Raw genomic sequence first — 14,249 nt, 5'->3', positions numbered from 1 at the left:
AAAAAAAGCGACTTTACAGTCTGGAAATACTTTAGGCTATAGCAAATTATTTCGCGGAACCCCCATCACATTAAGAACCGCTGGTCCACACAGAAGAAAGCCCTCTGCCCCGGTACGAGTTGTGTCGAGCTATTCATTCGTCTGTTTGATGAAAAAATATGAAATGTATTTGCAATAAATGTGTTAAGAATCCATACAACTGCAGCAGCAGAGGCATCACATTAAGAACCGCTGGTCCACACAGAAGAAAGCCCTCTGCCCCGGTACGAGTTGTGTCGAGCTATTCATTCGTCTGTTTGATGAAAAAATATGAAATGTATTTGCAATAAATGTGTTAAGAATCCATACAACTGCAGCAGCAGAGGACTACTATTCTGCTGCTTGATACTGCAGAAGAACTGATGATGGCACGGTTTGATCTTCGGCTGACCAATCAGCAGAAAGAGGTGTTTAATTCCCGCCCACGTGTAGAAATCGAATATTCAAGCTGTTTATTCATTTTTCTACCCCTGAACGAAAAACGAAAATTTAAACTGAATTCTCGTTTTTTGGAAAAGGAGACGTTTTTTTTCTACTTTTAATATTAAATCAAAAAACGAATGATCGAATGATACACGGATTTAATATCATACTCTTCTATTCTATTGCAATGTTCTTTGGTGTGAGTTTGACAGCAGGTGCTGATGCTGCGCCTTTAAGAGGCAGTTCTCTTACTATTGGTTATTGCGATTGTTCTCTGCACCAATCACATGCAATGTTGTACAAAGAGATCTACTCCCTCCCCCACTGACATTACAACTTTCAGTTCAAGCGGAGAGGAGGGATGTTATAATCTCTCCGATAAGATGGATTCTAACATATTTTTGAGACAAAATGGACAAGCGAAATTGTCTTCTTGGTGGGATCCCTAGTTTTTATTAGAACGGTGAATAGTCTGGATATACAATCAAAATGACAAAGAGGGTGGCATTCAGATGGTGGAGGCATTATTTGCTCTTCTTTTTTCTCTTTCTTCTTTTGTGGAGTACGACAGAAGGACAGACTCACTACTCAATTCCCGAGGAATTAAACGTGGGCGCTGTTGTTGGAAATATTGCAAAAGATTTGGGTTTGAAAATATCTGAGCTGTATGACCGTAAATTACGAATAGCTTCTGAATCAGGTAAGCAGTATTTCAGCGTGGATTTACGAAGAGGAGAGATTGTGGTTAATGAGAAAATCGACAGAGAGATCCTTTGTGGAGAAAACGCAAAATGTCTGTTGCCTCTGCAAATCGTTATTGAGGATCCTTTACAACTTTACAAAGTGGAAGTCGACATACAGGATATTAATGACAATTATCCGCATTTTCAATCGATGGACCGTGTTTTAAAAATAGCAGAATCCACTGTCCCTGGCATGCGCTTTCCTTTAGAGAGCGCAGTAGACCCAGATGTAGGCAGTAACTCTTTAAAAACGTACACTTTGAGTAAAGACGAATGTTTCAGTTTAAAGATAAAAGATCTTGGAGATGGGCGAAAGGTACCTGAATTAGTCCTGGAGAAACCTCTGGACCGCGAGAAGAAACCGATTCATCAGCTGATGTTAACTGCCTTAGACGGAGGAAACCCGGTTAGATCAGGAACGTCTCAAATTAATGTCACTGTGCTGGATAACAATGACAACAACCCCGTATTTGAGAAAAATGTTTACAAAGCGGCTATTTCTGAAAACACAAAAAAGGGCACGACGATTATTAAAGTTGAAGCAAAAGACTTGGACGAAGGTCCTAATGGAAAGATAAAATATTCTTTAGGAGAGCACACTTCTGATGCTTTGCGCTCGTTATTTCACATTGATGAGAATACCGGGGAAATTATTCTAAACGGAGAGTTGGACTATGAAACCACTCCTATGTACAACATTGAGATTAAAGCCAGAGACAGAGGTGTCCCCGAAATGGAGGGCCATTGCACAGTTAAAATAGAAGTATCGGATATTAACGACAATCCACCGCAGATACTGCTTACGTCTAAACCGAGCCCTGTGCGAGAGGACGCGCCTAGCGGGACAGTTGTAGCGTTAATAAGCGCACGGGACATCGACTCTGGTGACAATGGAAATGTCAGTCTGCAGACACAGTCTGACCTTCCGTTTCTTTTAAAACCATCTTTCTCAAACGAATATTCGTTGGTGACAAACGGTGTTTTAGACCGCGAAACGTTCTCTGAGTATAACGTGGAAATCACTGCATTTGACTTAGGCTCGCCCCGTTTAAGTAGCAAAACAATAATTCCAGTTAAAATTCTTGATGTTAACGACAATGCCCCAAAGTTTTCTGAAAACGTGTATTATGTGTACGTAAAAGAAAATAACACTCCAGGCTATATTATCTGTTCAGTATCTGCTCAAGACGTTGATGTCGGCGTAAATGGTAAAATATCATACTCTATTGAGAACCCTAAAAATTGGGATACTCCAATATCCTCGTATATGTACATAAACGCTGACAATGGAAGCATATTTAGCATGCATTCGTTTGACTTCGAAAAAATAAAAGTGTTTGAGGTCATCGTTCAGGCTAAAGATCATGGTTCTCCATCTTTAAGTAGTAACGCGACAGTTCATGTGTTTATTTTGGACCATAACGACAATGCACCTGCTGTCATTTACCCGTCCACATCCATGGGGTCTGTCTCTCATCAGAGGATGCCCCGTTCTGCTAAAGCAGGACATCTCGTTACTAAGGTAACAGCAGTGGACGCGGACTCGGGTCATAACGCCTGGCTGTTCTACAGGCTCGCGGAGGCCACGGACGCGTCTCTGTTTAGTGTCAATTTACATACGGGAGAGGTGAGGACTAAACGCGCTGTTTCAGAGCACGACGACTCCTCTCAGAGACTGCTGATAGAAATAAAGGATAATGGAGAACCGATCCAGTCCGCCACAGTCACAGTGGATATACTGATGGAGGACGGCTTTCATGAGCCCATCTCAGACTATAGAGAGAAAACTATCGAGCCCAACAAGAAAACTGGCAAAATAACATTATATCTGATCATCTCTTTGGCTTCTGTGTCCTTGTTGTGTCTATTGACGTTTTTCATCTTACTGGTGAAATGTGCGCGAGGCAGTATAAGCTGCTGTATCAGGAGGACAAACTCTGAATACAAGAACCCCAACAGAAACCTGCAGATCCAGCTCAACACTGACGGGCCCATTAAGTATGTGGAGGTTCTGGGAGGAGACATGATGTCTCAGAGTCAGTCCTTTGGCTCCTATCTCTCTCCAATGTCAGAATTCAGTGATCTCACCCTCGTTAAACCCAGCAGCACCACAAACTTTACAGACACACTAAACGTGCTTGACGCGTCATTACCAGACAGCGCGTGGACGTTCGAGAGCCAACAGGTGAGACAAACTCAGAATTAAACCAGTAATATTTATACATTCTACATTATTTATAAGTAACTGAGAGAGTGACGCTACTATCAGAACCTTGGACAGCTCCGTGTGCGCTTTTGTCTAAGCGAAGTAACTTTCCTCCAATAGAAACGCATGTTTTTATCCCCACCCCTTTTAACTCTTCTCCTAGACCCGCACAGGCTTGTTGCTCTTAAGAGCTGTATTGTTAGTTTAGAAACTTAGAACAAATGGTGGAGATCATGGATACAAAACAAAGCGTGTTTCTCATATACTTAACAACGTCTCGTCGGGTCTAATATATGCATGAATTAAAACCCCGAAGGAGTCTCTATCTACTAGTGAATATGGAGAGTAAAGAGCTTTTTCAGAGACCTTTGGACTGGGCTGCAGTTTGGATTGTTCTTAATTCCTTGTGTTTTGCAACGCACGCTTCGGAACTTTTATATTCTACAGCTGAGGAATCTAAACCAGGAACAATTGTTGGTCACTTGACCAAAGATTTAGGAATGGACGTTCATATAATATTTATAAGAGATATGCGAATCATATCGGAATCTAATGCTAAGTATTTTGACGTAGACCTGACATCTGGAGCTTTGGTGGTCAAGCAAACAATGGACAGAGAGAGTATGTGCGGAGGAAGTTTCCATTGTTACACTCGGATTCAGATTTCTCTTCAAAATCCGTTGGAAATGCACAGCGTTACGGTAGAAATTGTGGATGTTAACGACAACGCGCCACACTTCCAAACACGAAACACTTCTTTTGAAATTTCAGAAGCGGCTGCGCCAGGCACGACATTCCGCTTAGAAAATGCGCACGACCCTGACGTGGGTGTAAATTCACTGCGTTCTTATTTTCTTAGTCAAAACGATTGTTTTATGCTAAAAGTAGAAACTAAAAGCGACGGAAGCAAAATCCCGATTTTAGTCTTGAACAAGCCTCTAGACAGAGAAAAGACGAGCGAATTTAGACTGATTTTAACTGCAGTTGATGGTGGCAGTCCAGAAAAGTCCGGCAACAGTGCCATTTTTATAAATGTTCTAGATGTCAATGACAACGCGCCACACTTTCATAATCCTACAAAAAGAATCACGCTTTTAGAAAATTCACCTCACAGAACGTTAGTTACAATTCTTAATGCCTCTGATGCCGATCATGGTCAAAATGGTGAAATAACTTATACGTTTAATAAATACACCCCTGACAATGTGTTCAAACTCTTTAGCGTGGGTTCTATGACTGGTGAAATTAGAGTTACAGGACTAGTCGATCACGAGCTCGCTAATATATATGACATCACTGTTCTTGCTAGAGACAAAGGAATACCTCCCATGGAAGGCTCGTGCAACATCAAAATCGAGATTATTGACGTGAATGACAACACCCCTGCCATCAGCATTAATGTGGTTTCTCCTGTAATCTCTGAAAATGTGAGTTCAGGAACTGTCATTGCCCTAATCAAAGTTAAAGATGAAGACACAGGGAAAAATGGCGATGTGAGCGTGCACATCCTTTATGGGTTGCCTTTCAAGATGAGTTCGCCATATAAAGGGCTTTTCACTTTAATGACCGATGGCCTGCTGGACAGAGAGGCCGTGGCTGAATACACCATTGCTGTGACTGCCACAGACTCTGGTTCCCCACCCCGTTCCTCGCAGGAATCTTTTGTGCTACGTCTTTCAGATGTTAATGATAACCCCCCAGTCTTTTCACAGCCTTCCTACTCTGTGGACATAGACGAAAACAATGCCCCAAATGCTCCCCTTCTGTCCGTGTCTGCCTCAGACCCAGATGTGGGTGAGAATTCCACTGTTTATTTCTCAATTTTAGAGAGTGAAGCTCTTGGTAGGTCTGTGTCTTCATATGTATATATAAACCCAGATAGTGGGCAGATATATGCCATGAGAAAGTTTGATTATGAGCAATTGAATGCTTTTCAATTCATAGTGCAGGTTCTTGATAGAGGAACTCCAGCTCAAAGCTGCAACACTATAGTGCATGTGTTTATTATAGATCAGAATGATCATCCTCCTGTCCTTATATACCCTGCACCCCCATCTGATGGGACGCTGCAGTTTTTGGTACCTAGCACAGCCGGCATCGGACACCTAGTGAATCGCATCACATTTGTGGATGGCGATAGTGGCCACAATGCTTGGTTACTCTACAGCTTCTCGGGGCTTGATGCTGAAATGTTTCATATAGGTGCACATACTGGGGAGCTGCGTACAGCCCGTAGACTTACAGAAGAAGACAGCAAGTCTGTTTTTAGCTTCACTGTGATTGTAAAAGATAATGGCAGGCCTTCTCTCACCGCTAGCGTGGTAGTTAACATCACCCTGGCTGAGAAAGCTTCAGATGTCTCTTCTGAAGGTAGAAGCTCTACCTCAAAAAGTCCAAAAGGGTCTGACCTCACTTTGTACCTTATAATCACATTATCCTTCATTATTACAGTCTCATTCCTGGTTAGCATTTTTGTAGTGGTGCGCTGGCTAAGCCACCATGGTTACGTTATGTGCCTCATGCAAAAACTCGGTTTCAAGCACACACCTCGTGAGCACCAACACAATGACCTCCACCTGCAGCTAAATACTGATGGTCCTACTAGATACATGGAGGTCGTGGGGGCCTCCCGGGATTTCAACAAACATACATACACGCATGGTTTCTCCACTATCTCCAGCAGGAGCGACTTTGTGTTTGTTAAGGCCCCACAGAGCACTCTAGGCATGCAACTGTCAAAAAGACTCTTCACTCACTCACTCATGAAGGTGAGATTTTCAGGAAATATTATAGACTACTTTTTAAAAGTTTGAGGTCAGTAAGATTTCTTTAATGTTAGATGAGAAAGAAGTCTTCTGTGCCCAGCAAGGCTTTTTTTTAAATCTAAAATACATTAAAATGGCAATACGGTGAAATATTATTATTATTTAAAGTAACCGTTTTGTATTTTATATATTTTACAATGTAATGTATTCATGTGATGGCAGCCATTACTCCAGTCTTCAGTGTCACATGATCATTTAGAAATAATTTGAATATGCTGATTTGGTGCTAAAGATACATTTCTTTTTACCAATGTTGAAAGCAGTTGAACTGCTTAATATTTTTGTGGAAACTGAATAGAAGGTTCGAAAGAACAACAAATGTGTGAAATATAAATGTTTTGTACAATTACAAATGTCTTTATTGTCACTATTGTCAAATGTAATGCTTCCCTGCTGAACATAAGTATTAATTTCTTTCAAAAATTCTTACTGACGCCAAACGTTTGATGGGTAGTGTAAGCAGTTACTGTCCTTAAGTAAAAAATGTTTGCATCTGTTAATGAAACAAATTATACACGGTTCAAATATTTGTGGTATGAATTTTACTGTCACCATTTCTCAAAATAATTTTTAGTTAGATGGAAATCATGCTGTGTATGTCATTAATTCAGACTAAGGCTCTATAGTCACTATGACTGACTTTTTGGACTAAGCACTCTATAATGCCAAGTGTATTAAGAATCAGCCCGCAATCTGAGCTATTTCTAGACCCAATGACTCAGCAGAGAATTTAACTGTATAAATCTGAGAAGAATTATGACTGAAAATATTGTGTTCAAATGCTCAAGTCAGGTGAGGCAGATTGTTACAGTCATTATGATTTACAAAGTAGAAGCAGTTGGATGCCGTTGTATGCATACAGTTCAGAATAGAAGACAGTCTTTGTGGAATCTATAATAGAGTTTGTAGGATCATAGTGTGATATTGCACATGCTTTGAATGCTGTCTTGCAACACAATGACTCAACTGAGTGTGGGGAGATGCAATAGAATTGTGTGGGATACTAAAGGAAATATGACAAAATGATGAAAAAATCCAAAATGGGTTGACATTTTAGCCATAATCCTCTTACAGGTGAGCTCATATTTTGTTTGCTACAGACCCGAGTTTACTCCTCATGTAAACGCACTCATACGTGACAGCAACATGATTGAAGTTTCAATTATTCACACACACTCTCCCTTAACCTATTTTCTACTTTATGTTCTTCTTTGTTGCTCTGCTTCTCACTACTCCCCTCAACTTATTTTTTCTGTATCAGCAAAGGTGAAGTTTCAGAAAACAGTCCTGAGCAAAAGCAGAGGAAGTGCACCAAATTGTACTCTGCTGTCAATAATTCAAATTTGTGTTTCAGAACTACAACCTTCTATGACAGGATGGAAGGACTTGTGATCCACGATGGACCAATAGTGAATATGATTCTCTATACCAAACAAAAGTATTGACAAAACTCTTTTCTTCTTATTTTCAGCAAAAGCCGCCTAATGCTGACTGGCGATTTCCCCCAAACCAGAGGCCTGGACCTAGCGGGTGAGTGTTGGATTCAGTTTATGTGTCTAGCAAAACCTATAAATACATTTGAGATTGTCCACGTGGTATTACGTACACTGTTTTGTAATAATTTTCATTTAATCTCTCTGATTGGAATGAGATAATAAAAGAACAAAATCTGGGATTACCTGTCAACAATTGAGTGCCTACATTTTTGGTGGCCACTATATTAAGAATTTAGTCAGCAAGAAGAGTTGAGTAATACCAAAACTATCTAAAAATGAACAAATAATAATAATAAACTTAATTTTCTATAGCGCTTTTAAAAGGTACATCTCAATACGCTTTACACAGATAAAAAGGGATAAAATAAAAATAATAGCAATAATAATAATAATAATAACAATAAACACCATGCATATGACACAAAGAAATCACTTAAAAGCTATTCTGAAAAAGTGGGTTTTAAGAGCAGATTTGAAAACACTAAAAGCCTTAGCCTGTCTGATCTCAATGGGAAGAGAATTCCAGAGTTTTGGTGCACAAGAAGAAAAGGCCCGATCACCCATAGAGCGTAAACGAGTACGGGGACCACTAAAAGACCAGAATCAGAGGAGCGGAGATCACGACTTGGAATATAACCAGTTAACAGTTGTGAAAAAATGTGGCGCCAAACCATGCAAAGCCTTGTAGGTCAGCATGAGAATTTTAAAATCAATCCGAAACCTGACAGGGAGCAAGTGCAATGACTCTAAAACTGGAGAGATGTGCTCGTTTGTCCTGGTCCTTGTCAGGATTCTAGCAGCAGAATTTTGAACAGACTGCAGCTCACTTAAGGTGGTTTTAGAAACCCCAGCAAGTAAAACCTTACAGCAATAGATACGAGAAAAAACAGAAGTATTAATCCATTTTTCAGCAACTGACAGGAATAACATGGGGTGGAGTCTTGCAAATACCAAAATATCTTAGATTAGAAAATGCAGTAATTTAGTAATGTTCCTTCCTTCAGTGTTAGGTGTTAACTTCAGGTGTGAGATTACCTGTAAATATTTGAGTGCCTAAATTTTTGATGGTCACTGTCTATTTAATCAGCAAGAACAGTTAAGGAAACAATATTTATAGATAAAATCAACAAATACCAAATTATCTAGAACAGAGTCTGAAATAATTGACAAATTTTCCTTCCTTAAGTGTTTTCATCTCTATATTTAACCCATTATCGCCATTTTATGAATATTAAAAATGTCAATGACAATTTACTATAATCGCGCAAAAATAAACCCTGTAAAGAAATTCTGCCAAAGAAATAAAGTCCTGCAAAAATAAAATCCTACTAAACAAATCCTGTGAAGAATATCCTGCAAAAGAAATCATATGGGGAAAAAACCCTGCAAATACACCAAATATATTTACATTTACATTTAGTCCTTTAGCAGATGCTTTTATTCAAAGCGACTTACAAATGAGGACAATGGAATCAATCAAAATCAACAAAAGAGTAATGATATACAAGTGCTATAACAAGTCTCAGTTAGCTTAACACAGTACACGTAGCAAGGTTTTTTTAAATAATATAATAAATAAAAAGAAAACAGATAGAAATAATGTGAAATAGTGTTAGAGGTCTTTTTTGCTTTTGTTAATTGTATAATAAATGAAAAGAAAACAGATAGAATACAAAAAGATTAGAAAGCAAGTGTTAGTTATTTTAGTTTTTTTAAGAAAGCAAGCAGCAAATGAATAGAGTGCAAGTCTAAAAGGGACAAGTTTTTTTTTTTAAGAATAGAATTAGAATAGAGAGTGCTAGAGTTAGAGGGTCAAATAAAGATGGAAGAGATGTGTTTTTAGCCGATTCTTGAAGATGGCTAAGGACTCAGCTGCTCGGATTGAGTTGGGCAGGTCATTCCACCAGGAGGGAACATTTAATTTAAAAGTCATAAAAAATATATTATGACAGCAATCATCAGATAAAAACGCAAACCGACTTCCTGTGAGACACAGCGTCTTAAGAGTATGTAAGGTTTAAAGGTAAAGGAAACCCAAAGACGTTCTCACCCATCCATGTGCTCTGGTCAGACGCAGGGTGATTGAGTGACAGCTGCATGCTCCTGTGCTTATGTTTCAGCCAACACAGGTTCCACACCCTGCAGCAGAGATGGACTCCATACGAGAAGTCCAGGTAGAGTGAAGGCGAAGAGAAGGCTAGTGTGTGGTAGCATTTGACTTCACCTGGTGTAGCCTTCTAGTGGAATGTCGTGTTTAGGTCTTTCAGATTATGTGTCCTGCAGCTTCCAGCGACATGATGTCCAGTCTGTTCCTACACATATAAATGTACACACAAATTACATGCAGTTGGTTCATTTGAGGATAAGGCTTTTGGATGTATGTGTATCGCTGATAGCTGTTTGTTGCATCTTGCTCTGCGAGTTGTCATTGCAGTGTGTTTACCTGTGCTTAGTAAACTTGTTTGTTCCGAGTTGATTTATTTTGGCTTTGTAGAGCCAAGTCTGTGAAGTCTGTCCCTAAAGAGTAGATAAATAGTTCTGTCCTTATGTATGGACTCTGCTATCAATCTGTTTGTGTGGGCAGAGAAAGAGAGTAAAAATCTGCTTTTTAGTCATGCCATTTTGAAACTGAGCAGCCTGTAATAACCCAAATATACTTAAAGTGATAGTTCACCCCAAAAAAAGAAATATTCTGTCATCATTAACCCATCCTTGTGTCATTCCAAACCTGTATGACTTTGTCCTGTCTTCTTTGCATTTCACAGATTTATTTGAATACAAAACAATAAAAATAAAATAAAAATCCAACACACTACTCAAACTTGCATCGGTTACACTTTACTTGAAGGGGTGTGCATAAGACTGACATGACACCGTCATAATCATGACATGACACCTACATAATCATGACATGACACATGTAAATAATGTCATATTTGCATTAAAAATGACATAACTGAGCGAATGACACTTAATGACAGTTGTCATAAACATGCATAAAACCTCCTTCATATTCATGACATGTGTCATGTCATGATTATGAAGGTGTCATGTCAGTCTTATGCACACCCCTTCAAGTAAAGTGTTACCCTTGCATCTTTGGCAAATAAATTTTAGCATTTATGAAACTAAATCTGTGAAATGACAAAAATGTCTACCCAAATGAAAAACACATTAAAAGACTTTAATGTAAGGGCATCATGCACATTACCATAATAAACTCATGTTCCTTTGTCCATTTAGCTTATCAGATTATCTTTTTTTTATTATTACTTTTTATTTATTTTTTGACAGCTGTAATTTGAACGGACAGTACTCAAAATAACAGAGTAGACAAAATCTTGTGGGACAAACTAGAAAACTTTATTATAATTGTTTAATTAAATAATAATAAATCTACTCTGTAAATACTCATGTTTAATGAGTTATTTTTACATTTGCTGATATGTCTGCATGTTTTATAAGCCTGAGGAACATCAATTGACCGAAACGTTGCTAAGCTAATAAAATTCGCAAGGATGCAAGTTTGAGTACTGTGCAGGTGTTTTTTAATTTTAATTTTTCAGTCTATACTAGACTGCTGATGCATCTGCATATGAATTGGGTGTGCGAGGCACTATATTTTCTATTTAGCATTTTACAGATGAAAAAGAAAGTTTATACAGGTTTGAAATAACATGAGGGTGAGTAAATGAAAAAAGGGTGAACTATCTCTTTAAATAATGCTTATTGTGACTTGATTAAAGGGCAAAGTGTATTTGTTGTCAAGCCACATGGTATAAACAGACACAACTGTATTCTGATCAATGCATCTGCCTGTTTACTTCATGTCTACCACTGCTTCTTCGATTTTAGCCTCCATTTTCTGACTGCACTGTCCTGCCCTGTCACACAAAATGGCTGTCTCAGCTAATGAACCGGGTACATTTATGCTAGCAAACGTGGTGGCTGCTGTTCTCATATGTGTGAGAGGAAAAATGCGAGAAAAAAGCACCATGAATGTGTTTGAGTGTCTAACCCTGTTCTCTGTCATGTAGGGCTGGAGCTCGTCCTGATGAGGCAGGTGCCAGCGCTGGTGTGATCGCAGGAACAGGACCATGGCCCAACCCCCCTACCGAAGCTGAACAGCTCCAGGCTCTGATGGCAGCAGCGAACGGTGAATCTCAATCTCACTTATTATTCCCTCTTTTTTAAAAGGAGAGAAAATAAGAGAATGAGGAGAAAGCATTAGCACAGACTTGAACCAGAAATAAAAGCATAGCCAACAAGATAAACATTTTGCTTATAAAGTGAAAATTTTCTCTGCCAGAGATATCCTTCAGGCTGATCAGCTTTACAAGCTAAATTTTCATGATAATCTTGCTGGTTAAACTAATTAAGGAACCCATTGGGGGCAAATCAGCCCACCGGCATCCAAAACACAGCATATGCTGGTCTTTACAGCAGGGAAGTCTGACCACATATATGTGACCCTGGACCACAAAACCAGCCATAAGGGTCAATTGAATAAATAAGTGTTCCATTGATGTATGGGTTGTTAGGATAGGACAATATTTGGCTGAGATACAACTATTTGAAAATCTGGAATCTGAGGGTGCAAAAAAATGTAAATAATCACCTTTGAAGTTGTCCAAATTAAGTTCTTAGCTATGCATATTACTAATCAAAAATTAAGTTTTAATATATTTACAGTAGGACATTTACAAAATATCTTACAATATTTTGACTCATACAATGTATTTTTGGCAATTGCTACAAATATACCCCAGCGACTTAAAGAGCAGGTCATATGTTTTTTTTTAAAGTGTGCTCATATTGTGTTGGAGTCCCCAACAACAGGTTTAAATGCATCTAAGGTCAGAAAACACTGTAATTTTCCCATAATATACATTTATACATAGAGTCATTTGTCCATGATTTCGAAACGGTTCATTCGCTTCAGTTATGAGCGAAATGTCTGTAAACTGCCATAAGCCTACTCTGCTCTGATTGGTCAGCTGGCCAAGCCTGTTGTGATTGGCACAAAGAGGAGCGCTTGAGCAAGTTAGGGAGCGATCACCTTTGAAGTTGTCCAAATTAAGTTCTTAGCTATGCATATTACTAATCAAAAATTAAGTTTTAATATATTTACAGTAGGACATTTACAAAATATCTTTCTATCTATTTTGACTCATACAATGTATTTTTGGCAATTGCTACAAATATACCCCAGCGACTTAAAGAGCAGGTCATATGTTTTTTTTTAAAGTGTGCTCATATTGTGTTGGAGTCCCCAACAACAGGTTTAAATGCATCTAAGGTCAGAAAACACTGTAATTTTCCCATAATATACATTTATACATAGAGTCATTTGTCCATGATTTCGAAACGGTTCATTCGCTTCAGTTATGAGCGAAATGTCTGTAAACTGCCATAAGCCTACTCTGCTCTGATTGGTCAGCTGGCCAAGCCTGTTGTGATTGGCACAAAGAGGAGCGCTTGAGCAAGTTAGGGAGCGCTACCATCTATGTTGCCAAGTCCGCGGTTGTTTTTGCTAGCTGCACTAGGTATACATCACATATTAGCACAAAAAAAAACTAGATATTTTGAGCACTCAGTTGAAAATGTACACATAACTTATCAATCGTACTTACAGGTTGTGGTTCGGAGACGCTTGTTGGTCCAAATAAAGAAGATTAGAAGCCGACGAAGATAAAAGGCAAGATTAGAGAAGCAGTCCTCTGTAAAATGACAAGCACAACAAAAGGTTCGAATTGTATTGCTGTGGTATTGTGGAACACAGCATCTTCTCGACACAGAGAGTGTTCGTATTTCGTGGGCAGGCGGGGATTATGCTAATGTGTGACCCAGTGACGTAGATCGGTAACAGGCAGAAGATTCGAAAATATAACGACTCGTTAAGGCGATTCTGAGTCGACTCTTTCTTTTGAGTGACAATATCTTTATTTATCATGCACTTTTTTGATTAACAACTTTGCAGACTGTTTACATTGAAGGATAGCTATCTTACAAACTGCAAAAGAGATCTTTTTCGAAAAACCCATATGACCTGCTCTTTAAGACTGGTTTTGTGGTCCAGGGTCACATATTGTATTGGATGCATCAGTACTCGAGGACAGATTATGAAGACCGGTAATAACTGGATGATGTAAGGAAAGAGGGGGATGGAGTGAGAGAAGAAAGTGAAGAGAGAGTGGCTTCCAGAGTAAAATGGATCTCACCATTTATTGACTGTTAGAGAGTCAAATTAATTGAGTGTAAAGAGACAAAGGAGCCTTTTGCCTCTCCGCAGCTGCAGTCTGAATGACAGCACTGTGCTGATGTTGTTCTCTAGCCTAGATGACAGTCGTCTTTCTAAGAAACAGAATCTCAAGAGTGTTATCTACAGTATTTTAATAATACTGTAATAATAATCACGTTATATGCATTTGTTCGTTCAAATTTCACTAGGCTGGTGTGATTTATATGTATATATAAAGGTATATTTAATAACGCAATACACATAATTAGATTTTAA

General features: G+C 38.8%; 1 protein-coding gene across 10 annotated transcripts in view; it reads left to right on the top strand.

The window, feature by feature from the left end:
- Positions 1–14,249, top strand: part of LOC107552066 (protocadherin gamma-C5-like) — a 77,264-nt gene that overhangs the window by 60,439 nt on the left and 2,576 nt on the right. For 4 of the 10 annotated variants that reach the window (XM_016233880.1, XM_016233878.1, XM_016233873.1 and 1 more), the window contains 3 exons: positions 7,708–7,766; positions 9,853–9,906; positions 11,770–11,888. In XM_016233880.1, coding sequence (XP_016089366.1) covers positions 7,708–7,766; positions 9,853–9,906; positions 11,770–11,888 — 232 coding nt within the window. Of the gene's footprint in view, positions 1–665; positions 3,391–3,657; positions 6,180–7,707; positions 7,767–9,852; positions 9,907–11,769; positions 11,889–14,249 lie in introns of those variants that run through there. The other 6 variants (XM_016233875.1, XM_016233882.1, XM_016233876.1 and 3 more) reach the window with 5 other exon arrangements.

This window comes from Sinocyclocheilus grahami, unplaced genomic scaffold (assembly GCF_001515645.1).
Source record: "Sinocyclocheilus grahami isolate Dianchi unplaced genomic scaffold, SAMN03320097.WGS_v1.1 scaffold440.1, whole genome shotgun sequence".
Lineage (NCBI taxonomy): Eukaryota > Metazoa > Chordata > Actinopteri > Cypriniformes > Cyprinidae > Sinocyclocheilus > Sinocyclocheilus grahami.
This window is presented reverse-complemented; position numbering and strand designations above follow the sequence as displayed.